This window comes from Anticarsia gemmatalis, chromosome 21, assembly GCF_050436995.1.
Source record: "Anticarsia gemmatalis isolate Benzon Research Colony breed Stoneville strain chromosome 21, ilAntGemm2 primary, whole genome shotgun sequence".
In the NCBI taxonomy this organism is placed as follows: domain Eukaryota; kingdom Metazoa; phylum Arthropoda; class Insecta; order Lepidoptera; family Erebidae; genus Anticarsia; species Anticarsia gemmatalis.
Genome location: NC_134765.1, coordinates 1,096,077 through 1,119,795, shown reverse-complemented (window position 1 = coordinate 1,119,795; position 23,719 = coordinate 1,096,077). Strand labels below are relative to the sequence as shown.

Here is a 23,719-nt window from a genome sequence, read left to right as displayed (position 1 = left end):
GCATCAAGTCAAGGTCTCTCTTTGTATAACTGGTGATAACAGAAGCTGATTTATAAGTCGTGAAGAGAGATGAGAAAATATTTGGCAGCTGAAGGTAATGTTTTGGTGAAGACAGGTAAATAATTTTAACTTTATTGCAATTTAGAATGCCAGAACGTCATGTCGTACGGCACTGCATTTGTTATAGTAACAAAATTTCTTGCTTTCCAGTCATTATCATCACCATCTCAGCCATGGAAAATCCACTGCTGAACGTAGGCCTCCCCACAGATTTCCTATAGATTTACTTTCTAGTAAATATCAATATACTTATTTTTATTTCGGCACAAATGTAATTACGGATGTTTAACGAAATCTCAGGAACTATACCTCAGATCTGGACCACACGCTATCACATATGCACTAGCATTAAAATAGTAATAAATAGAAGAAAAAATAATAATTGAAATCAAACAATCATAAAAATTTAAATATTATACGTTACTATACCATATTGAAGAAGTCATTAAATGGTATTCCTCGTAGGTTTGTCCCATCTACAAATTGACCTCGGCGTGGCTGCTTAACGTCATTCATTCAAAAATAAAATATGTAGCCCAAATCCAACAGCTTTTAGTCTTCAAAACGAAACAATGTTTTTGCGTCCCAAATTCATTTTAGCACAAATATTATTATTAAATACTCATATTAATCAGTCTTAAACACAAAAAATCTGTTGCTCCTTACTTTGTTTGTGTGTCTGTCTGTCTGAATTTATTATGTTTTTGAGATTTATTTTTCTTTGTGAGTTATTAGTAATCAATTAAATTAGATTATGGCCCATTTTTGATTAAAACGGTATCAAAGAATCATTTCTTTCAGTCCAGTGCTTGTACTTATTTGTATTATTATTTTATGAAATAATCTTACACAAAATAAATAAAATAAAAATAACATTTACCCGTTAATGTCCCACTGCTGGGCTTAAGTGTCTACCCTGTAAAAAGGGAGCAGTTGGGCCTTGAGTCTAACTAAAAGTTATACAAAATTAATAATAAACAGGACATTTGAAAACCGGTTGTATAACAAATGTATTAAGATACTGATATTAATATGGAATTGTTATAAAATGCAGTTTGACCTTGCACCGTTACAAGTTATTATGACATTCACGACTTGGTTCTTAATGTACGAATTATATTGTGTTTATATGCCTTATAAATTATATTTAGTTTATTCTAGAGAAGCTAATTTCTAATATTTTCATATGTATAAAAATCTGATCTGCGCCTCTAGCGGATCCCATAGGAACTAATTTTGAAGTACATTTTAAATGTCAATCTCGCGGTACTCGATAGCACTGAATGTAAAAAATGGAGTTCTAGGACATATCTTCTAAATTATACTTGACACAGTTTTAGTAGTTAGATATGCATGTCTACGTAATAAAGCCTTTTATGATAACATTTTATAACCATAATATTTCTATTCAATATTAACATTACCATACAATATCTAAGTTTCTTCTAAGACCGAACAGATAATTTTTACCTAATCTGAACAGTGAGCATGGTTATACAAATATTTAATGAATCTAAACGGAAACATGTACACTAGTCTATTTACTATTTAATTTGTAAAATACGGCCACCCATCCAAAACCCGACCTCACCAACGTTGCTTGCCCAGCGCTCATATTAAGTTCAATGCTCTGACAAAAGGTTAGGAATCTGACCGCGCGTCACGCGGCCAGAAATAAACCTTGTTTATACTCAGTCAGGATGTTTGTATGTAACTATGTATGTATGGTTTGTACAATGAAGTAAACAAATATTGTAATAAAGATTTATCTTTCAACTTTCCTGTGTATCCGTTTTCCTGTATATTTGAAACTTATTACTTCTATACTACTAATATCAATGGTAAATGTTTGTTTGTCTGTCTGTCAACTATTGGACTTATTTTGATGAAACTCAGATGTGTTGATTTAAAAAAAAATCCTTTCGAAGTCTAAAAAACGGGCCAAGCGGGGGTCGGATTCGTGCCTGAAGAGTTCCGTACCAAAAAAACATAAAAAAATGATTGTGTTATTTGCGGCAACAAAAATACAGAATTTCAGCCTAGCTCTTCAGGCAGACAGCGAAGCTTAGCAGAGAAGCTTAGTAATAGGGTACTGTCTCTACCTTTTGGATACGAAACCCTAAAACAAGGACAAAAGTTGGGTATGTGAACGGATCCGCGCGTATCTAGTAGTGGTGCATAACATAATAAAGAAATAGGTAGAACATACATTTAACTACATAATAATTTACTCCATACATAGTATATAAAGTTTATACCGTCAATCAATCGTTATCGCTATGATGCATGCGCCCGACGCAACATCTGCTGTAGATTTTAATTAAACCACACCGATAAACGACTGGTTTGAACTCTTTTATGTGCTTGTAGTACACTAGAGGATTTATTTTATATTATACTAGAGTGCTTGTAAACTAAAAATATATCACTTTGAAACTGATATAGGTTGAAATGTCCAAATATCTAATTTATTGCATGGCTATAATTGTTTCCGACTGCAAAGTTAGTATTTAGAATTGACGAATAAAATTTATTATGCGGATGTAAATGGAAACTTTCGGGAGAGGGCCGATGTCTTGAAAAAAGGTTAGGTGCGTAGTACTCGTAACCGGCGGTCCTGACAAGATGTATGGATGTGAATGAAGCAAGGGGAGTTTGTAAGGATCGTACTAAGTCGCGTTCTTTGGTCTCTGCCTACTTCCACGGGAAAAATGGGTGATAGTTTGAATGTATGTATGTAAATTCTCTTTCTTGATTTAGTTTATGAAAACTGTGCGGTATTTTTATCAGGTGATTTTGTTACAATTAGATTGACGAAGTGGCTATAACAAGTATATAATATATGGTCTCTCCATAATAATTCTAAAGCGCCTATCTTTACCGTCATTTTAGTAATATTTTTGTTCTACAAAACTATTGCTAATATAAATAGTTTTTTATTGCTATTTAATTTACTCATCGTGGAAAACAGAAACTTTTACAGGCACTGACTTCAATTTTTGTATACAGTGTACACATTTGTAAATTCCCATTTCGTTACACATACTTTGTGGTAACTTGTAATTTACTTAGTTATTAAATTTATTCAAAAAGGTGGAATCGCTACATCAGACAAACAAACATAAAAATAGCAAGCCGGTGAAATAGTTAGGATAGCTTTTAATATATCCTAGCTTGAAGTATAGACCAAGGCTAAAGTAGATCCAATTTTTTGCATTAATTACGAACACTATGATGTATGGCATCGCGATTCAAATCTGAATGAAAACAGTTTATAGTCTTTGGTATAAAGATGAGGTATTTTTGCGTGTTGCATGTTAATTCAAAGCTACTATTTATTTAATTGAAAAATATTTTATTAACATCTAGTTTGAGTACAATTTGCAAATGGTATCGCTTTATTTGACATATTAATAAATGAGTATTCAAATTCCTGTTCGTACTTGTGCAAATCTTATCTATTTTATAACTAGCTTTTTGCCCGTGGCTTTGCCCGCGTGGATTTTACCGCATTCTTATAAGTTTTCAAAAAATCCTTTGCCGGTTTCTGAAGTACATTTATCTGTAGTTTATCTATTCAATAATGTCAAAACTCATATAAAAAACGCTATTGAATAGATAAACTACCTGCTACCTAAACTTAGTGCTGCTCTACACTTCCTAAGGAATCTTCATACTAATTAACTCTTAAACTTTCTACGTTCAGTAGTTTCGGCTGTGTGAGTTTTCGCCTATATGTCTTGTTAAAAAGAAAGTCAACATAAAGTTCTAAGCACTTAAAACATGTACAATACCCCTATTTGACCATTAAACAAGCCAATACATAAAGCTAAATAAGCACTTAATCAAAATGAAAAACAATACATGTAACGCGGCGGAGAAATGTTTCAAACACAATCAATTGTAAACTGAGTTGCAATCAAAACTTACATTCCGTGTGCTTTGTTTATTTGCAAGTTGTATAGAGAAATAAGTAGGTTAAGTTCGGGCAAAAGTAGCTGATAGAAACGGCCTTAGGTTGCTGTTGTAGATTGTAAAATTACTGTCTGATATAGTTACAATTTACGGCTTTGGCATAGTTGTCTTGTGTAATGAAGAAACTTGGAGTAAAATAGATTGATAGGAAAATGGTAGACGGCTCGATTGTCCATTTCCTGGAACTGAATATGATTTATTCGTCTGAAATAGCATTTAAATGACAGGACTAATCAGAGATATAATCCCAACCAGATGTTTCTGGTTTATCTGTTTTAGACTGTCAATTTGTCTAACAAAATTTGTGCTGAAGGTATCAATGTTAGTTGATCGCAAAGTGAGGTAATATTTTGGAGTTTTTGAGCTAAATCCTGACTTATATGGAAAGATGACACACGTACACGGAAGATTGTATGATTCAATATGTAACAGGAACTCATTGAAAACAAGGAACTACATCAATAGAATATTTCCAGAATCTTGAAACATCAAACATGGACTAATTTGTCAAAAAAATTACATACCTACTTTTGAAGTCAACATCACTGCATTATTCATCAGTATGATGTCATTTCGTTTCTGTATTTTGTTTTATTTCTACACAAAACGATGTGACGCGCCGAAGTCCTTGATTTTTCAATCTGTGTGATTTAACCATTTGGACGTACGATTTAATTGAGTAACGTCTGTATAGATTTAAGGAATACGAGAAATCAAAATCAAAATCAAATCATTTATCCATATAGGTAAAATGTCAATGATACAGAGAGTGAATTTACCGCCAGTTCGGAAGGTATGGAAATGGTTTTTCCTGTCGACTTCTGGTTGAAACCGTTTCACACAGTGAACTCAAAAGATTTATTTTAGTTTCTAAATCCAAAAGTTGCTTAGTACTTAGTAGAAGGTGGACCAATTTAAAGTTTTCCATAAGTCGATCGTTGATCGCGTCTTCTATAAGAACTACAGTCGTATGTCACTTGCTTTCATTAAATTACTCAGTTAATTGCTTTCAAAAAAATCCTTCTCTTTAATTTTCTCTTGACATAACTAAGAAATCTCCATTTATCTGTACTCCTAAAACTTCCTACTTCTTCCTACTGTATATTATAATGCTGATTGATTTACTGTTTTTACTTTATTGTGCACATTTATAAAGCGAGTGTTTGTATCGCAATGGCACGTGCCGCCCGCCACAACACACTGACGTTTATTTGACTTTTGAACTTTAGCTGCGCGCGCGCACCTCTGTCACAATGACGCGAGTGTTTGCGTTTTATTCACTACAGTTCGTTCAGTTAAGCAGTTGTTGTGGTACAGTCAGTACAGTAGCGCGATTTTGTCGATACTGTCGAGTATCGAAAGTTTGACATTTAGAATGTACTGCCAAAATAGTAGCCACCCGTCAGAGGTGCTGATCAGATTTTCACACAAAATTTCTCAATGACAAGCCGGTTGTCGGTAGTAGATAGTAGTAGAGAATCGAGCTATTGATGTATAGGTACAGTTGATAGTTTTTGTAATATGATAGGTATTTTAATTGCTTCTGTGACGTAGTGTGTCGTACTGCTAATAGTGCTAATCTCAAGGTTCCGAGATGGGTTCCCAGATCGGAGAAAATGCTATTGGGCTATTTCTAATTTGATTATTCACAATCATATATTTGAGTTTGGTAACGTGCCCGATATATGGCAATAGGTTCGCACCCTATATTTCACGAGGCTATTATATAGAATGGCGAAACGCGGGGATATTTCATATACCTTTGTCTACACCTTCAGGTATAACAAGCTCTGAAACACATATTCCAAATTACCCCACAAACTTTACATAACTAACGCTTATCCTGTTATTGCAAACACAAATAATCCTCAATAATATAATGTATTGCATACATTCAAGATTATGTGATTGGACAGTAATATAAATGAGTGTTGTGATCAAACGAGGTTTGTACATTGTATGAGGTCATTGAAGGCTTCGTGGGCGGAGTCGGGTGTGCACTGTATAGCCAGTTGCATTCTCCGGTCGATAAATGATCGGTGAAGTAAGTAGACTTGCTGAGGACAGAAATTGGATGAGACTAGATTTCTTGGTTTAAAGAGTGTTCTATGTATAAGTTAAGGTTCATCAGTTCAATAGTTTGGCGTGGTAGAGTAATTAGACATTTGCATTGTAATACGTAAGAATGGATTAATGGTAAGTTTTACCTAGTTTTTTTTTACTACATCTATATGTATATTGCAAATCATGAATTAACTGTTTTAACAAATTGCAAAACTTGTGTGATTATATTATTAAACCCTTTTTTCTAACCCATGTGCATGGATTAAGTCCCGGGATGAGCGCCCTAAGTGGACCATTCTGCCCAATGACTCTAGGGGCCATGCTTCCGTTGAGAACATGATTTGATGATTACATTTTGGAAATATGTTTTCAGTCAGCGTCTCATAGTGCATTGATCATCATTGTAAACGAGAGGTTTTGCAATTATAGTCATATTTTCAATTCTTATGTAGATAATTATACTACTTAAATCAAACGGAAAATTCCAATTTCCCTTTCAAAACGTATCTCTTTTTGTAAATCATAACAAAAACCGGTTGACATTCAAATCTGCAAGGTTGGAATGCAAAAAGTATAAAACCAGCGCATGAGTCACTCAACACTCGCCTTATGATTGTCTTTATATGTGACATTTGAGATATCTGTACCTAAAACATTTTATTTTTAGCTTTACATGTTTGTACGTATAAGACCAAAACTGCGAGTTTGATGGGCCTCAATAACTGTGCGTCTGACTCATTTTGGAAAAGTGTTTTACTTGTGTAGTTTTGAGAGTAAAGTTTGTACTTAATACAAAATATCACGCCGTTTTTATATACAAGTAGGCATAGACCAAAGAACGCCACTTGCTGTTATCCTTATAAACTAATTTTCTAAAGAACAATGGCAAAAAAATCACTTATATTTTTTGAGCGTCTTCGAATCTCAATAGTACCAATGTACTTTATTAATTATCGTATGAATTTCAGGAATATCATTTTTACTTCTGATGGCGACATTTAATAGATTAAACAAAAAGTAATAAATTGACTGTATATAAGTGATTCTCCATTTCCTTTAGATAAAAATATGTTGCCATTCGGTACTTTGTTGTTAAATAAGTAGATTTATGTTGTCTTTGTCTATTTAATTGTTTAAATAACTAAATAGTCTTTAACGTGAAATATATTGTTATGACAAGTTATTAAAAACAGTGACTAATTAACTAAAAACTTCTCATTTATTTTGCTCATACAAAGATATATTTACAGTCAACAGAGATATTTTAGTAGTATTATCTTTTTAAAGTATGGCAACTATATTCTCTACTTTCAGTTCGATTTGATTATTTGTCGTTGACGTTTGGTGATTTTCGGCATTGACGTGTTGTTGTGTTTTGCGATTTCTATCATCTGCATCTCTAACGGATTTCGATTTGGATTGCATCTACATGACTTCTACTGATTTATCATGGACGTTTCCCTTGCTTTTTGGATTTTGTAAACTAGTTTAATACTTCTTCGAGTATGGGAAGTCGTGTCAGACTGACTTGAATTTTGTGTGTGAATTGTAACATAGAATAGCTTCCGCTGATACCCTGCTTTGGAACAAATTACAAGAGTTGCCACATTGCTGACTAGCTGGGTTTATCCAATAACATCTCACGAAAATAAGTTGTCCGGTGGATTGGCATACAATAGGCTGCTGTGCTGACTTTAGTCTGGTACTTAGGATAGCCCAGGCATCAAGATAATATTATAGCACCAGCTGAGTTTTAAAATGACATTATAATCAGAGATGTGTATGAAAGAAATAAATAATGTATAACTTTTTCATTTTTTATTTACCTTTGTTGTTGCAACCAAGCTGATTTATACTATCTGATAACTTAAATACCCCATAGAACAGTTTGTTTTATAATATAACAATCTGGTAGTAGGAACAATGACTCAATTAAAATCTGCCGGAGTGAAGTTGGCTACAAATGGTTTAACAGCAGCTATCAGCTCTTTATTAACGCAAAGAATTGGAAACCATACGGAAACCTCTGGGTACATATTGGTTTTGGGGCTATACCTGCTCGAAAGGTTGAGGCAGTCAACTTCACTACGATGACGATAGTAATATACTACAATAGATGATTGACGATACGTCAATGTTCGCCTTCGCCTGCCCCGTCGTAGAATAACAGGAGTGATATTATGAATAAATTAACATTCAAACAATATTTGACAAAAATATTAACATTTTAATGAAGTGATGATGACATAACCTATAAAAATATAAACTCAAATTACTTAAAATCTCCGGCGCGCCTAATGGAAATATTTATATATTTAGAGTCGGGAATTAATGCTGCATATTATAACATTTGTTTTATTTGAAGACGCAACATTTTAAAATTAGTGATTATGATGTATGAGATTTTGCCATTGTTCTTTTTGACGTAAGGTCTTTTGACAATCAACTTCTTTGGATAAATACTCAACGGTACCTACAATATACTAAAGCACTATGATTTGATATTCGTATGTTAAAAAATTTAAGAAAATCATGTTTGTCAACTTTCTTATAACTTCATTGATGTCCCTATGAAACCTTCCACGGCCTTCTTCTTTGTGTTTCGGAATTGTATTGTGAGTACAAGCAACCGTCCCTTTTTACCAATCAACCTACATACCTTGAACTTATGCAAAAAGCTATAGTGATTTTTTAAGAAGCCCTACCAAGTATCAAGACTAGTAGAAAAATTCTTAAAAATAAAAAGCTCGATCAAAACTCAAGTTTTATTTAAATCAGAATGGAATCAACTCTCTTACATACTCAGATCCATCTCTGTATAACATATTACGTAATTTTTCATCTGCAACACGTCCCGTAAGCAAAATCTTTAACAATCCTTTTATTTCATTCTTAGCATTAGTATTCAGATTTGTTTCGAAAACCTTTATCGCGTAGCTAAATAGTTGTGTAATCACTGATTCAGGGAATAGTTTCTCACCCTTAGCCCAGCTTCTAATAGCTCTAAAGTTAGTATCAAACTCCATTTTGATAATATCTTCATCTTCGTAACTAAAAGCTTTATCAATAATATCGAGAAGCATCTTCCCTGCTTGAACACCTATTTCGAGTCGAGGTTTTTCCGCATTCGGTCGTTTAAACTTCTCGACTATAAAATACCTCGCTACAGACAGATATTGAACTACAGCATCAATATCGCTTAGAATATGTTTTACTTTAGCTCTTATAATATCAATATCCTCTTCATCAATGATCTCCTTAAAGAATTTCTCATTTTTAACCAGTATCTTAAGCAATTTGAGCACTATTTTAAGTTTACTCTCAGGTAGATTTATAATCTCAAGAATAAAATCAGCAATATTATCAGTATAAGATGGATAAAATCTACAAATTTCGAATTTAACACAATTCAATTGCATTTCTTCTGATTTTATATTTTTAGATTTCCTGTAGATGTCTATCATAAGTTCTTGAATTTGTAGATTGTCGTTGTATATAGGAAAGTATGAAATAGGATCTAGATCATTACTTTCTTCAGTTTCAATCATTTCAGATTTATTTAACGTGATTGCGTTTATTAGGAGTTTTTTCTGTTCGTGATAAAGCAACCTGCAAGCTGTTTCTACCATGTCTAAAAGCGCAGTTTCTTTCTCAACAATAGTCTCCGCTTTCATAGCAGAAGTGTATTCAAAATAATCATCAATCTTTTCTCTATAATTGTGAGCAACATCAGTCAAGTTAATATTTACTTTGATTTTCTTATTCAGTTCTTTTCCTCTAGATTTCAATATCTCAGTACCTTTTTCTTTTATATGTATTACGTAGTCTTTAAGTATTTTTTGAGCTTTCTTGATAGAAAGTTGTCTGTATCTCTCACCGTGTTGATTATTTTTGGATTCAGCAATCATTGAATCTTTTTCCGATTTAATAATGTCATTTCCCAAATCAAAGTTTCCTTCTTTTTCTATTAATGAATTAGACAAAGTGAGTGCTAGAAATAATCGATTTCGTAAATATTCTATTCAAGAATGTAACTAATATATTTTTTTATATTATTTTTAATATCTTACCTTGTAATATAATTACTAAAGTAAGTAAAAACATGATTTAATTAATATCCTTTTCCTCTCTTCCAAATAGTGAAGTCTATTCTATTACGTAAACGATTTAAATTCGACATTAATAAAAGCTTTAATTTTTAATTAACGTTATCTAGACGTAAAATGTTTAGCTAATTAGTTTTTAATTGAAACATAAAATAGTTCATATTTGCCTACAAAATGTTTAAAATAGGCTTTAAATTTTTCCAATGAGATCCTTAATCATACCCCTAATTTTGTGGTCGACATTATTACTTTAGCTAAAATTTTTAAGGACCAAATAAACCGTAGTTTTAATCCTCTTAAATAATTCTACTCTATTTAATCCACTATAGGTACATATTGTTGTGTCTAAATTATAGACTGTCAGGAAATATTGTACGCATACCGCAACGATCATTCAGCACGCTGATGGTAGAAAACTCAAAAATGTCTCCATATAAAAGATTAATAGTTGCAGATATGATTATGTGAATAAAAAAAAACAATGCACAGGATACTTTGTTAAATAAAAATTTGCTGCTAGCACACAATATTTTTATTATTTTTACAATTCAAAGAACCTCTAAATTGGGAGCAAACTCCAAACCTTTTACAAATGCAGAACCATCTCTGAATAAAGTTTTGAATAATTTCTCATTTTTGGAGCTGCCCCATAGAATAGTTTCAATCAAGACACCCATTTCTTCTTTGCCATTCTTGCTCAGATTTAATTCTAGGACCGTCATTATACTGTGAAAGAGGTGGGTTATCGCTGCTTCTGGGAAAAACTTATCTTCACTGATCCAACTTCTTAAAGCCTGAACAGTCTGATCGAACTCAACAAACATAAGATTATACTGTTCATATTGATAAGCTTTATCAATAATATCCAAAAGAATCCTCACAGCTTGAGTCTTTAATTTCCATTTCAAATCTGTAGTATTCATAATTTTAAATCTGTGTACGAGAATCGATTTCAATTCTATCATGGCCGCTTTAGTTGCATTGAATTCGTCGAAACCATTTACAAGACGTTTAACAACAAATTTTCTATCTTTTTCATCTGGTATTATATTAAAGAAATCAGCATTCATATCTACTAACGACTTTATAAGTTGAAAAAGAGTAGGTAATGAGTCTTCTGGTAATTTAATTATTTGTGCTAGGAAATCAGCAAAGTAATCGGTAAACGCAGGATAGGGTCTGCAAACTTCGTGTTTATGACAAATGTGTCTCATTTCTTCCTTTTTAGTATTTATACTTTGCCTGTAAATAATTTGGTTCAACGTCTTAATTTGGTCGTCAAAATTAGTATTCGTATTATTCGGGTCGGTTTTAGCTACTTCACCAGCAAAGTCTAGTATTTGCTTCTGCTGGCTATAGAGAAGTCTGCAAGCCGTCTCCACCATATCAAGAAAAGTGAATTCCTCTTCTATAACAAATTTAGCTTTTTGTCCGATCACGTACTCTAAGTAATTTTGCATGGTGGTTTCGTAATTTTTCGTTAAAGCGTTAACATATTGTGTTAGTTTTATTATGTCTTTAACAATTCCCAAATCTGATATTATTAGATTTGCCGATGCTTGAAGAGAGGATACGCCACGTTGTTTGACATGATCTACGTATTCTATAAGTTCGTTAGTTTTATTGTTTCCAACCCAGGTAGCTCTCATGATGGTAGCTCGCGAGAATTTCTTCGGAAGCTTTCCTTTAGATCTTATGAATATGTTTTGCTTCTCACCTTTTCCCATGCCAAAATTTTTCATAAATTTGTCAGATAGACTCAAGACTGCTTCTATTCCTACATCGTGTGATAAAGTTAGAGACAGCGCTGAAAATATTAAGAACGCAGTTAAAAATATTTTTTTTACAAATATTACCTAGTTAAGTTAGAAAGTTAGTAGTACATTAATTTTCACATCCTAAGTCAATAGGTAATTAAAAATCTGGGTACTCATTTTTGTAAATGTAGAGATAATCTTAAAGTTTCATTTTGATTTTAATATAAAACCGCAAAACTTTAATGAAGTAAACATTATTATCTCACCGTGAAATAAAATAAGAAAGCTAAATAAATGCATAGCAGGACTTTCGCTACAAATTTTATATACTGTAATACGACTATTCTAGAATTCCCTTTGAATATTTTTATTACTGGAAAGTAATTATGTTTTATTGTGCAATACAATAATGTTTATAACACTTTTCCTTTTAAAGAAAATTACATAATCTCATTGAGAGAAAATGAACGAATAAACATAATTAAAAATATATATGTATGCTTGCGCTCGCTACTGCATGCTCCTTAAGAAACCGTGCATATTGCCATATTTTAAATCCAATTTCCAAAGTATGTATATACCAATAGAGTAGGTACTCAACTACCAGTCAAATCAGCTACTCTTTATGAAATGTCAAAAACACATATCAGTATAGAAATACGGTGTAGTGATGTCACAGTTTCGTAGGTGCACAAGTTACAAAAATATAAGCAAATGAAAAAAACACGTTCTTACATTTCATATTTTATTGATAATTCAGATATGATTTTTACATTACAAAGAAACCAAGATTTATTGGGCCTTCTTATCAGTATTACCTATAATGGCAATTTTGCCCATACCTACAGCATTACCCTTATCACCAGTAATACCTATATTGGCAGTAATACCCATATTATCACTTTTACCCATATTAGTAGAATTACCCTTATTTTCTTTACTCTTACTTTCCGCTGTATAATATACACCAGCAAAACCATTTCGGAAAGTCAATTCACTCATTTTGACACTCCCAGAGCTACCTTTTAGTATAATTTTAATAATATCTTCCTTTCTATCGTCTGGATTGAAATTAAATATCTTTATTATTTTGTTGACAAACTCTACTAAGTCTATTTCATTGAATGGTGGCTCCTCATCATTGCTTCTAGCCCACTTCTTAATAATCTTTGACATATTATTTATGTTGTTCAGCAATTTACCATCAACTTGACTGTAGAATGACTCATCAATGATATTTAAAATCATCCTTACAGCTTGAACCCTTGTGCTATGTTCATAATCCTTAGTACGAACTATTAAAAATCTATGTCGCAATATTGCCCTCAGTTCCGTCAATATTTCTTTCACTCTTTCAGGATCGTCATACAATTTTCTCACCATCAAAGCAGACTTTTCATCAATATCCATTTCAGAAATCATGTCCCAGAATTCGTCACACTGTTCTACAACAGTCATCAAAAATTTGACGATAATCTTGAACTTTTCAAAAGGTAGTGACAATATTTCGTGGATAAAGTGGCCAAAGTAGTTTGTGAAAAAGGATTGTGGTTTGCAAAAACCGTATGTATTGCAAAGATATCGTCTTTCTTCTCCTAAGAACTCTACAGTATGGCTATATACAGCTATCTGCATTTCACGACGACGTACAGGTTTCGTTGTATTAACAGTCTTATTGAGAAGTATCATCTGCTGATTGTAAATAAGTCTACCAGCTGTTTCTTGTATATCAAAGAAAGTATATTCAGTGTCCATTCCATACTTCTTTTCTATAGCAGCTACTTCTTTTGAATGGTTTTGGATCTTAGTACCGAAGACATCAAGTAATTCTTTTACTACTTTTGTCATATTCTTCTCTGTTCTGTTCTGTGTTGTTATTGTTCTTTCTAAGTGTTTGAGTACTACAGTAGCAGAAGCTTTGACATGAGTTATGTAGTCATTTAGTTCGTCAATTTCAGAGTCATCTAGTGGTATCTTATCGGTGGCTGTTTCAAAATTGTCATCAAATTTTTTGTAGGGTAATTCGGTTTTTAGGAAATTAGCGTCGAAGATTGTTACGCTCGAATTTTCTTTGCGTGTATCTGCTTGGCTGTCCAAAGGTAAACCTTTAGCAAGTCCTGGGAAAAAGTTAACCAAAAGATGAATTGCTCAATCGTCCTTAAAAATAATTTTAGCTATATGCTTAAAGCCAAAGTTCCTATACTAAAAATACTTAAGAAACAAACATTATCAAAATTCTTTAAATTTTTATGTAACTAACAAAATAAGTGATACCTGGTAAAAAAATTAGAGGCAAGGCAAATATAAACATTGTGATATATTCAAACAAAGTTTTTACGAACAAGTATTACAGTTGCTAGCAATGAAAACATTAATCAACTTGTAAAACTACCAGTACTTGTATTTTTAATTAGCACTATTATAGCTCTGTTTATTATTCTCAAATTATGTTTTGATGAGGACTTAACAATATAAAAATGCGATAGAAAATACGACAAGATTTCCTGTGTACATTACGAAAAATCGTTTGTATACGAATATCAGAACATAAACTCAAACATAAGCTCGAAATAATATGATTTTCATTGATTTTTGAATACCTTAAATACTTATACCTATCATAGTTATTTTCATAAGCATTAACACACAATTGACTTTCATTTATGTGGTATTGTACATATTATTATAGACTATATTTACGGAAAAGGATAATTTGTTTACTTAAAAATAAAATAAACGCTTGTTATATTTGTTATAGTTATAATTTCTAAAGGAACAAAGGCTAAAGCATTAGAATCTATGCCTGCCTTTCATAATTCATCATTCATTTTTGTTCGCTTACACAAAATCTCAATCAACTTGAACAATTGCTTAATTTTGCTTTCATTAGATTCTTCAAATATTTTCAACTTTAATATAACTTTATTTACAAAATCTTGTGCAACGGATGAAATAAGTTGCAACTCGTCGTTAGCCCAACTGGTCAGAGATTTGGAAATATATTCGTAATCAATGAAAATATTATAATTTGATTCATGATCAAACACTTGGTCTAATAAGTCTAGAAATTTCCTTAACGCTATTGCTTTCCTTTTTCGGCGATCATCTATCTTTCGTATTATCGTAAACTTTTTACCAAGAACATCCTTTGCCAACGATAAATATTCTTTAACCACTTTAAGTTCGAAATTAGTTACTCCCACTATTTGATTCAATAATTTTTTAAATCCCTTAATTTTTGATACCGTGTCCACAAAATCCGGATTCGTTTTTAAAATCACACTCAAAATATTGACCAGTATCACGATTTTTTTATCCTGTAATTTTTCTATACTGTATATAAGAAATCCTATATCATCTGTAAAACCTGGATATGGTCTGCAAACGTCGTGTACGTGACAAATGTACTGCATTTCTTCGCTTTTAGTAGTCTTACTTTCGTTATAAAATGTATTTAATATATCATGAATTTTGTCTCTCATCATTTCCTTAGTGTGTGCTTCAAATTGTTTTTCCCTATAAGCTAAGTATATAGCTGTTTCATTCAATAGTTTCAGCTTCTGATTATGTATTAGTCTACAAGCAAATTCACACAAATCTACAAGTATGAAGTCTTTATACTTGATGGTTTTTGTGCTATTTAATACGTCATTTAAATAATCTAGTAATCTTTTCTCGTATTCTTTTATGACAATGTCAAAGTTATCTGTTAAATTCTTACTCTCCACTTTGATTTCTTTTATAATTTTAACTCCTGTATCCTTTAATATAGCTTCTCCTTTCTCTTTAATATGCTTAAAATATTCATCAAGATTCTCGACAGTATTTTTTTTATATTTTTGTACGACTTTGTGTTTCTTTGGCTCATTTTCTAAAACTTCTGCTTTTGATTCGTGAGATTCAGATAGTAATTCATCAATTTTCTGGCCATTTTCAAAACAATTTCCTTGTAATATGGTAATGGATAGAACTGCAAGAATTGATATCGTTAATTAAACTTTTTGCATAGTCAACTAAGAAAAGGACGTACCAAAAGTATAAGTTGATATTAACATTCAGTCTCATAAATTGATCTATTGCTGTAATCTCAATGGTTGCTAGATGAAAATTAGTACTCAGACAAAAGAAAGAAATTTCAGTAGAGTCCTGTATATCTATCTTACCTTGTAATATTACATAGGATATAAATAAGTTCATTGGAACGAACGAGGAACGATAGGAGTTATGAATTATAAAACGTGCGATTCGCAAAATGCCACTCTATTCAATGAAAGCTATTAATTTTATCGATAGTAGTTGTTGTGAACTTGCCATTTTACTAGATTTTTCTTGATGGTTCAATATAGTTAATAACAGTTTTAATATGATTGATTCGGGTGAATAATATCAAGGATCTTAGAAATTGTTGAGCTTCTTGATAGAGATAAGATTGTGTTTAGACATGACAAAACTAATAATAAGAATATTATTAGTTTTGTTGTTCTATTTTACACTATTGTATCTCACTTTGACGCATCAAATAGTTCAGCGAAAACCATTCTTCTTTTCAGAACGTTTCTGAGCTTAGCATAAGAACTATTTAAAAATGATTAGTATTGACTTTATTTTACAGTAAAACATGGTTTATTTAAGCGTTTTATAGCAATATCTTAATAAGGTTTTGAAAATAAATTACTACAATCTTCAAAAAAAATGTTTATAAAGTATTGTCATACATTTCATCATACTCAGGTTCTTCATCAAAGATCATTTTAATCATATTAATTATCTTCTTCAGAACATTTTTGTCAGATTTTATAATGTCGTCAATAATGCGGCAGAGCTCTTTGATGAAATTTGATAACACTATTACAATAGACGTTATTTTATCTTCACCCCAATTTTTTATCGCTTTGACAGTGTAATCAAATGTATCGATAAAGGTCTCGTACATACAATTGAATCTTTCATCAAACAGATCGAAAAGGATTCTTATAGCAGGACCTGTCATTTGTTTCTTGGTTTTTGATGAACGTATCAAATGAAACTTCTCACTGGCAGCCGAATACATTTCCACCAAATAACTATGATGCAAGTCAAAATCATCAACAAAAAATGTCTCCATTGCATTACTAAAAGAATTGACTGCGACGTATTCCATAAATTCAGCGAAATGCTTATTAGATTTCAAAGACATACGGAAAAGATGACAGAACATATACTGCTTACTTTCCGACAAACTCATTAATTCCTTTATGAAGTGGCCAAAGTAATCTGAAAATGCTGGATACGGTCTGCAAATTTTGTATTTTTCACACAAATATTGTGCTTCATTAACTCTCATGTTTAGGCTTTCGTTTTGAAAAATCTTCGTCAAATTTTCAATGCTCTGATCTGAAATGTCTGGGGCAGTGTTAGTGTCGGTTAATGAAATTTCTGGTACAGCTTCATCCAACATTTTCTTTAGCAGTTGATAGATTAGTCTACTAGCTACTTCGCTAACATCTAAGAACAAAAAGTCTTCTCTAGCAATAAATTTCGCTGCCTGTTGTGAAATAAATATGTGGTAATTTTGTATCGTAGTTGCATAAACATTGCACACTGTTTCAATGCTCTCTTCCGCATCTTCTTCAACATGCATCTCGTTTATAATTAACTTGCCAATCTTTTTCAATATAGTCACACCTTTATCTTTAATGTGTTCTATATATGCTTTGAATTCGTCAGTTTTGTCCAAAGTCGATGAGTTTGCTACTAAATCTTTGGATCCTTGAAACTTTGGGTTAAATTTATTTTTGTACAGAGTCTCATCTTCAAGCGAATCATCACGAGGATCGTATTCTTTATTAAGAAATGATATAAAATCTGTTTCTATTTTCATATCATTTTCTAGATTTAATTGAACAGCTTTAGTATACGATAGTGCTGAAAGTTAAAATTTTATAAGTAAATGTTTTTATCTTACTTAGGTCCAGTAATTTTGTGACAGTTCCATACTTACCTTGTAAGACATAAGAAAATATAATTAAGTAGTACATTTCAGATATTCCTGAAAAGCTGAAGCTCTTTAATACAAAGAGAACAGCGTCTCAAATTAAATTTCGTAACACATTATCAGATAATTGATTAATTTGTATTTTATGGGATTATTCGTTTTATTTGCAGTATGTTTTAGTACTTCTAACGGGTGATTAAAACACCGAAATAAAAATAAACCATGCAAATCTACAAAACGACCCAACATTTGTGTTGGTCTCGTCTGTAAACAAAACTCTATGTTACCCTTTAAGAGCACCCAAAAATATTTCAGCCGTATTAGTTTTAATTCGTAATTAGCAATTTCTGATAACCTTTATTTAAAAACTCCAATAAATATGAAGTAAAATAGGTATGTAGAATTCTAGAAAAAAAAATGTAGAATTGAATAAAATGTTAAAGGATCTTAGCACACTTTATTAATGACATTACAAGTAAAAATAAATTAAAAGAACACGCCGTTATGGCTGCTTAAAAGTAACACTCGTTTTAATATAGAACTTTGCGAATCTCCTCTCACAATCACTTCGAGTAACGCCGCCTTTAAATCTGTATCATTATGGAGTATTGTTCTTAATGTTTTATCAATAAACTGTTTTAAAACTGATTTAAGCAACGGTTTTCCGGCAGCCCAGTCTGAGATTACATTGATACTTTTATCAAAATCTGTTTCGAAATTATCATCATGCTTGTTTTCGAATGTTTTATCAAACATATCCATTAGCATTCTAGCTGCTTGTACTCGAACTTTAACAGCTAATGTGGGTTCACTGATTATCTTAAAACGTTGATTAATGACAGTTCTTAATGCTATAACAGATTGTTTTACTCCTGTAACGTTGCAGATCTCAGTTTGTATAGCTATCAATTCATCATTATCATCTATCCTAGATTTCACTTTAATAAATTCTTCGTTACTTGTTATGATATCAATTAAAATTCTGACAAACTCTACTAGTTTGTTATAAGACAGTCTCAACATTTCGCCTATAAAGTTTCCGCAGTAATCTGTAAAAGCTGGATACAGTCTGCATTTTTCGTATTCATAGCAAATGTACAACTTTTCTTCTTTTTTGGCTTTCATAGTTTGTTTGTAAATACTCTCACTCAGATCTTGAATATGACCGACGAATGAATTTTTGATATTACTCATATCGGTGTTATCTTTATTTGTTAATTGAAATCCAGCAATCGCATCACTTAAAAGTTTTTTCTGCAACTTATATAAAAGTCTGAAGGCTGTTTCTACAATATTCAGAAATAGGAAATCCTCGCCCATGACAACCTGTAATTTCAGTTCTTCAACAACTTCCATGTAATATTTCATAGTGATTTTGAAACTGTAAGTTGCATTATTAATTTTTTGCATCAAATTGTTTTCTAAATTTATTTTGTTCATTAGTCGTTGGCCAGTGACCCTTAGCATTTTTATGCCCCTCTGAGTTATATGGTCTACGTATTCTACGAATCCTTCAGGCATTTCCATGATAGTATGATCGAAGTACTCCAAAGCTTTTAATTCTACATACGTGTTCCCTGTTTTCTCATCCTTTAGGAAAGATCTGATGATAGAGTGCGGCATTTTTGAGTCAGGTGTCAAAATAGGTACGTCTAGAGTCGCGTCAGTTATGGAATCGTCTTGTAATATAATGTCAAATCGTTTGCGGTTTTTCAGAATTGTTTTAGCTTTCATAGTGTACGTTTCTTTGTCGATTGATTCACAGATCGATGGTTTGATATTTGATATCACTGAAAATATAAAATGATGTGTTAAAATTACTTAGGTATCGTAATAAGTAAATCTGTGTGACAACATAGTTTAGGGTAGTTCAAACTTTGAGGCTTAGTACCTGGAAACCCGATCTAAACTCGGAATAATTCGAAAAATCTACCCCAATGGTTATAGTACAGCCTTACCTAGTAATATAAAAATTAACAACTGAAAAAAGGACAAATTGCTATTGACACACATTTCTTTTGCTTCAAATGTAAACATACGTAACAAAGTATTCAGAAGAGTTGTAAAAAAACCTCTTTATAGTAATCGGTTACGCCAATTTATAATGAAATAATAAACAATGTTGTACTAATGTTTCTAACTAGCTGATCCGCGCAACTTCGCTTACATCACATAAGAGAGAATAGGTTATAATTTCCCCCTTTTTTAACATTTTTCGCTGGTGCACTGCTCCTACTGGTCGTGGCGTGATGGTGATATAGTCTATAGCCTTCCTCAATAAATAGGCTATCCAACAGTACAATAATTCATCAATTCGCACCAGTAGTTCTTGAGATTAGGGCATCTAAACAAACAAACAAACTCTTCAGCTTTATAATATTAGTATAGATTATAGTATAGATGAATTGTGTTAGTACTACTTGCAGAACTTTGCTTTAGCGTTCAAGTATGTGCACAATACACAGAGATACATTTTCTATTCCCTCACATGACTAGTGAGGCACAAGACCGGCTTTACGAGCTCTTTGAGGCACAGAGGTCTGTCGTAGATCTCCTTCAACTTCCTACCTCCGGGAAATATCGGAGAAATTCTTAATTTCAACGTCCACAATCAAGTTTCAACGTCATCAATTCAATGTACGATTCGTACCACAGTAGCAATTGCAAACACTGACGCTCTGGTACGGTCGGTAAGAGCAACAAACTAATAATATGTACATACATCTATTTACAGCTTCGCATTATAATGTCCTCCTAGCCGATATACGGCTACGGCGGTCAGTTTCATTGAAACTGGCGATCTGTGCAGGACTTTGTTTATAGTGTCCAAGTGTGTGCACAATACACAAGTACACTCTCTATTCCATCACTCTCATAGTTTGGTGGGACGGGAAACTTCGCATTACTATACATATAAGAAGGCTGCAGTATAGATTCAGCTACATAATTATAACGGGTTAAACACAAACGTGGTACATTAGATAAAGGTAGGCTCTCATTAATTGTGTAGTGCAGACTTGATACCAAGCCTAAGGGCCTGTACACATTGTAAATCATTCGCGGTTAGGCTCTGACAGCTTGGCTAGTAGTTAGTAATGCCCCTTAGGTTATGATAGGGCTGGCACCTTGGCATTTTTTTAAAACATTGTGTGTAATTTACTGATTAAATATGTTTCTTGGATTTATTAGTATGTTATCTTTTACTAGTCGGCATTAGATTGACAACATCTCATGCTTAAACGGAATTAAGCTACCGATTGTATTTTTTATTACTTAAATAAACAACCTAACTCAATTATATACCTGTCAAGTTTAGTTTTAGGCAAAATACTTAGAATTTTAAATAAAAAATATCAAGACAATTTTGAAACATTTCTCAGTTTCTAGAATATAGCTGTATTTTCAGGAGGCAAGTCGCCAATATTTTCATATTACACTTCCGTGTGAATCTAAGTTCAGCATCAGTTACTAGCGATCGGTAAAAATAATTCACTTTTTAAAATAAAATAAATTAATTCAATAATACCTTCTCACCGAGCCACCCCTATAGTTGCACAACGGTAAGGGCTCGTGCGCATTGCACCGACGCACGTAAAGGGCACGCCATTGTTACATCACCTTATCTACCAGTTGTTCGTAACTGTTGTTTGTCAAACTGAATTATTTGTATTTGGGTACTTTAAGCCTGATACTCTCAAAGTAAAATATTCTCTAAGCCATTATATTTAATGTTTGTTTGTATATTTTTCGTTGAAATCGTAGCTTTTGACCTTTTCCGGGATATAATCTATCACCCTGCCTTATTTTGGGCATAATATATTATTTATTTTGAACTAATCTTAGGCAAATTGGTGGATCTATCTCAATTACAACTCCATACTTAAGTTCCGTAGATAACTGATATCTTTCTGCATTTATAAAATGGACAAAGAACATAAATTAACTTTGACTGCGTCTGTTGCGCGGTCGGTAGTTTATCCGACTGCTCACCACGAGGTCCCCGGTTTTATTCCCGGGTCACACATTTCTTTTGGCCCTTTTTGGATTGGATTATTCTTAATAGTAGCCCGGAGTTTGGTAACGTGCACGGTATTTACTCGTAAATATAAGATCGCCCCCTACTACTACTAATCGTATGCTTAGTGGTCAACCTAGTGTCAAAGTTGTTCAAGCCGCCCGAAAGGCCTTTCGCCCCCTATTACATAGGACTACCATTGCTAATAGCGACCCGATGGTGTTATTCTCTGCCTTCCTTTAAATATACGTGGCGAGATAGTATGCATATATTTTTGAGAATCAACTCCATATTCCCAGTACTATAATACCAGCTACGATCTTAACAGCTGCGTTCTATGATTACTTGTAAACCTCACTCAATTTAGCGCAGCTTATCCTTAAATGAAAGTGGGAGGTGCTAAACGTCACGTGCAACTATGAAGCTTGTAAATGACGGGAGCAGGGCAGCGCTCTCGGCCCTATCAGTGCGCTTTTAATGGTAGTATGTTATTACTAAATCGACTTATAATAAGGTTGAATATGAATAGTAATTTGTGTTTTCGTTATAAAGTCAAAACGCCTGAACATTTTAGAAGTCTAAAATTGGTTAGTGCTTTTATCTCGTAGTATGGGCAATTTTTGATAAAGTTCTAGTATTAAGTGGCGCTAAATCTTACCCAAATCTTTACCGTGATTCTCTACGGTCGGTACTATCGAGTATCGAGAGTTTGACATCTATTCTAATATTATAAAGCTGAAGAGTTTATTTGTTTGTTTGATTGTTTGCTTGATTTGAACGCGCTAATCTCAGGAACTACTGATCCGATTTGAAAAATTATTTCAGTGTTAGATAGCCTATTTATCGAGGAAGGCTATAGGCTAAATATCATCACGCTTCGACCAATAGGAGCGGAGTAGCAACGAGAAATGTTACAACAACGGGGAAAATTACGACGCATTCTCTCTTATGTGACACAAGCAAAGTTGCGCGGGTTTAGTTTAAAATATACTGCAAAATTAGTTCCTACGACGTCCGCTAGAGGCGTTAATCAGATTTTCATACAATATTTAACGGTAGCTAACTCTTTATACGGAATAAAATTGTAAAGACTATATATGGTCGCATTCACCACTAGTGAATAGGCAGCGGATAGCTTACCAAGCGGAATTCCTCCATCTATATTTATATATTTTACTGTTAATTTAGCTATCGTGTAGATTATCCAAAACTTATTAATAAGCTGTGAAACTTGCCCTTAGACTTAAGCAAGCCGTTATCCATATCAGCTAAATACTCAGCTGTCATTACTCTATTTGTAATAATTTAATTAAATACAGGCCATCGGCACGCAGACAATATTATTAATACAGGGCGGAGTACTTGTTGAAATATTAAATGGGTGGAGAGTTTAATAAATATGTATTATTAATAATATAGATGTTCTCGATTAGTCGGGTAAGCTGTAGTGCTATTTTCTACAGCTAGTATTATTTGATATCGAGATTGACAGTTAAAATGTCCTTTTTAGTATTCCTCAAAGGGTAAAACGGGACCCTATTACTAAGCCTCCACTACTGTTCAGTCTGTCTGTCTGTCTCCAGGCTGTATCTTATAAACCGTGATAGCTAGAAAACTGTTTTTTTTACAAATGATGTGGAAATCGAACCCACGACCCCTCGATGTAATGGAAGTAGCGTGGTGGAGTCGGCTTCCAGTCTCACTGCATGCAGTTCGATACCAGTATTTTACATGGAGCGACTGCCTATCTGACCTCCACAACCCAGTT

General features: G+C 32.8%; 5 protein-coding genes across 5 annotated transcripts; all 5 read right to left on the bottom strand.

Annotated features, from left to right (window-relative positions):
- Positions 1-8,850: 8,850 nt before the first annotated feature.
- LOC142982255 (uncharacterized) lies at positions 8,851-10,311 on the bottom strand. Its single transcript, XM_076128675.1, has 2 exons — positions 10,170-10,311; positions 8,851-10,090 (listed from the first exon to the last, which is right to left on the bottom strand). Exons 1-2 carry the CDS (start codon positions 10,201-10,203, stop codon positions 8,874-8,876), a joined length of 1,251 nt encoding a protein of 416 aa, XP_075984790.1. The 5' UTR covers positions 10,204-10,311; the 3' UTR covers positions 8,851-8,873.
- Positions 10,312-10,727: 416 nt separating this feature from the next.
- Positions 10,728-12,358, bottom strand: LOC142982233 (uncharacterized). Its single transcript, XM_076128638.1, has 2 exons — positions 12,229-12,358; positions 10,728-12,012 (listed from the first exon to the last, which is right to left on the bottom strand). Exons 1-2 carry the CDS (start codon positions 12,260-12,262, stop codon positions 10,754-10,756), a joined length of 1,293 nt encoding a protein of 430 aa, XP_075984753.1. The 5' UTR covers positions 12,263-12,358; the 3' UTR covers positions 10,728-10,753.
- Positions 12,359-12,710: 352 nt separating this feature from the next.
- Positions 12,711-14,396, bottom strand: LOC142982221 (uncharacterized). Its single transcript, XM_076128621.1, has 2 exons — positions 14,237-14,396; positions 12,711-14,079 (listed from the first exon to the last, which is right to left on the bottom strand). Exons 1-2 carry the CDS (start codon positions 14,271-14,273, stop codon positions 12,755-12,757), a joined length of 1,362 nt encoding a protein of 453 aa, XP_075984736.1. The 5' UTR covers positions 14,274-14,396; the 3' UTR covers positions 12,711-12,754.
- Positions 14,397-14,772: 376 nt separating this feature from the next.
- LOC142982349 (uncharacterized) lies at positions 14,773-16,212 on the bottom strand. The gene is made up of 2 exons (XM_076128812.1): positions 16,126-16,212; positions 14,773-15,932 (listed from the first exon to the last, which is right to left on the bottom strand). Exons 1-2 carry the CDS (start codon positions 16,157-16,159, stop codon positions 14,773-14,775), a joined length of 1,194 nt encoding a protein of 397 aa, XP_075984927.1. The 5' UTR covers positions 16,160-16,212.
- Positions 16,213-16,643: 431 nt separating this feature from the next.
- On the bottom strand, positions 16,644-18,091 carry LOC142982264 (uncharacterized). The gene is made up of 2 exons (XM_076128687.1): positions 17,943-18,091; positions 16,644-17,866 (listed from the first exon to the last, which is right to left on the bottom strand). The coding sequence occupies exons 1-2, from the start codon at positions 17,977-17,979 to the stop codon at positions 16,659-16,661; spliced, it is 1,245 nt and encodes a 414-aa protein (XP_075984802.1). The 5' UTR covers positions 17,980-18,091; the 3' UTR covers positions 16,644-16,658.
- Positions 18,092-23,719: the final 5,628 nt, after the last annotated feature.

Bases quoted from the DNA above. Each gene is read 5' to 3' on its own strand.
- LOC142982255 (XM_076128675.1), bottom strand. From the start codon at position 10,203: ATGTTTTTACTTACTTTAGTAATTATATTACAAG. The intron at 10,091-10,169 runs GTAAGATATTAA...GATTATTTCTAG, and splicing joins TTTAGTAATTATATTACAAG to CACTCACTTTGTCTAATTCA.
- LOC142982233 (XM_076128638.1), bottom strand. From the start codon at position 12,262: ATGCATTTATTTAGCTTTCTTATTTTATTTCACG. The intron at 12,013-12,228 runs GTGAGATAATAA...TAATATTTTCAG, and splicing joins CTTTCTTATTTTATTTCACG to CGCTGTCTCTAACTTTATCA.
- LOC142982221 (XM_076128621.1), bottom strand. From the start codon at position 14,273: ATGTTTATATTTGCCTTGCCTCTAATTTTTTTACCAG. The intron at 14,080-14,236 runs GTATCACTTATT...ACTTTTTCCCAG, and splicing joins GCCTCTAATTTTTTTACCAG to GACTTGCTAAAGGTTTACCT.
- LOC142982349 (XM_076128812.1), bottom strand. From the start codon at position 16,159: ATGAACTTATTTATATCCTATGTAATATTACAAG. The intron at 15,933-16,125 runs GTAAGATAGATA...CAATTCTTGCAG, and splicing joins ATCCTATGTAATATTACAAG to TTCTATCCATTACCATATTA.
- LOC142982264 (XM_076128687.1), bottom strand. From the start codon at position 17,979: ATGTACTACTTAATTATATTTTCTTATGTCTTACAAG. The intron at 17,867-17,942 runs GTAAGTATGGAA...TTTAACTTTCAG, and splicing joins ATTTTCTTATGTCTTACAAG to CACTATCGTATACTAAAGCT.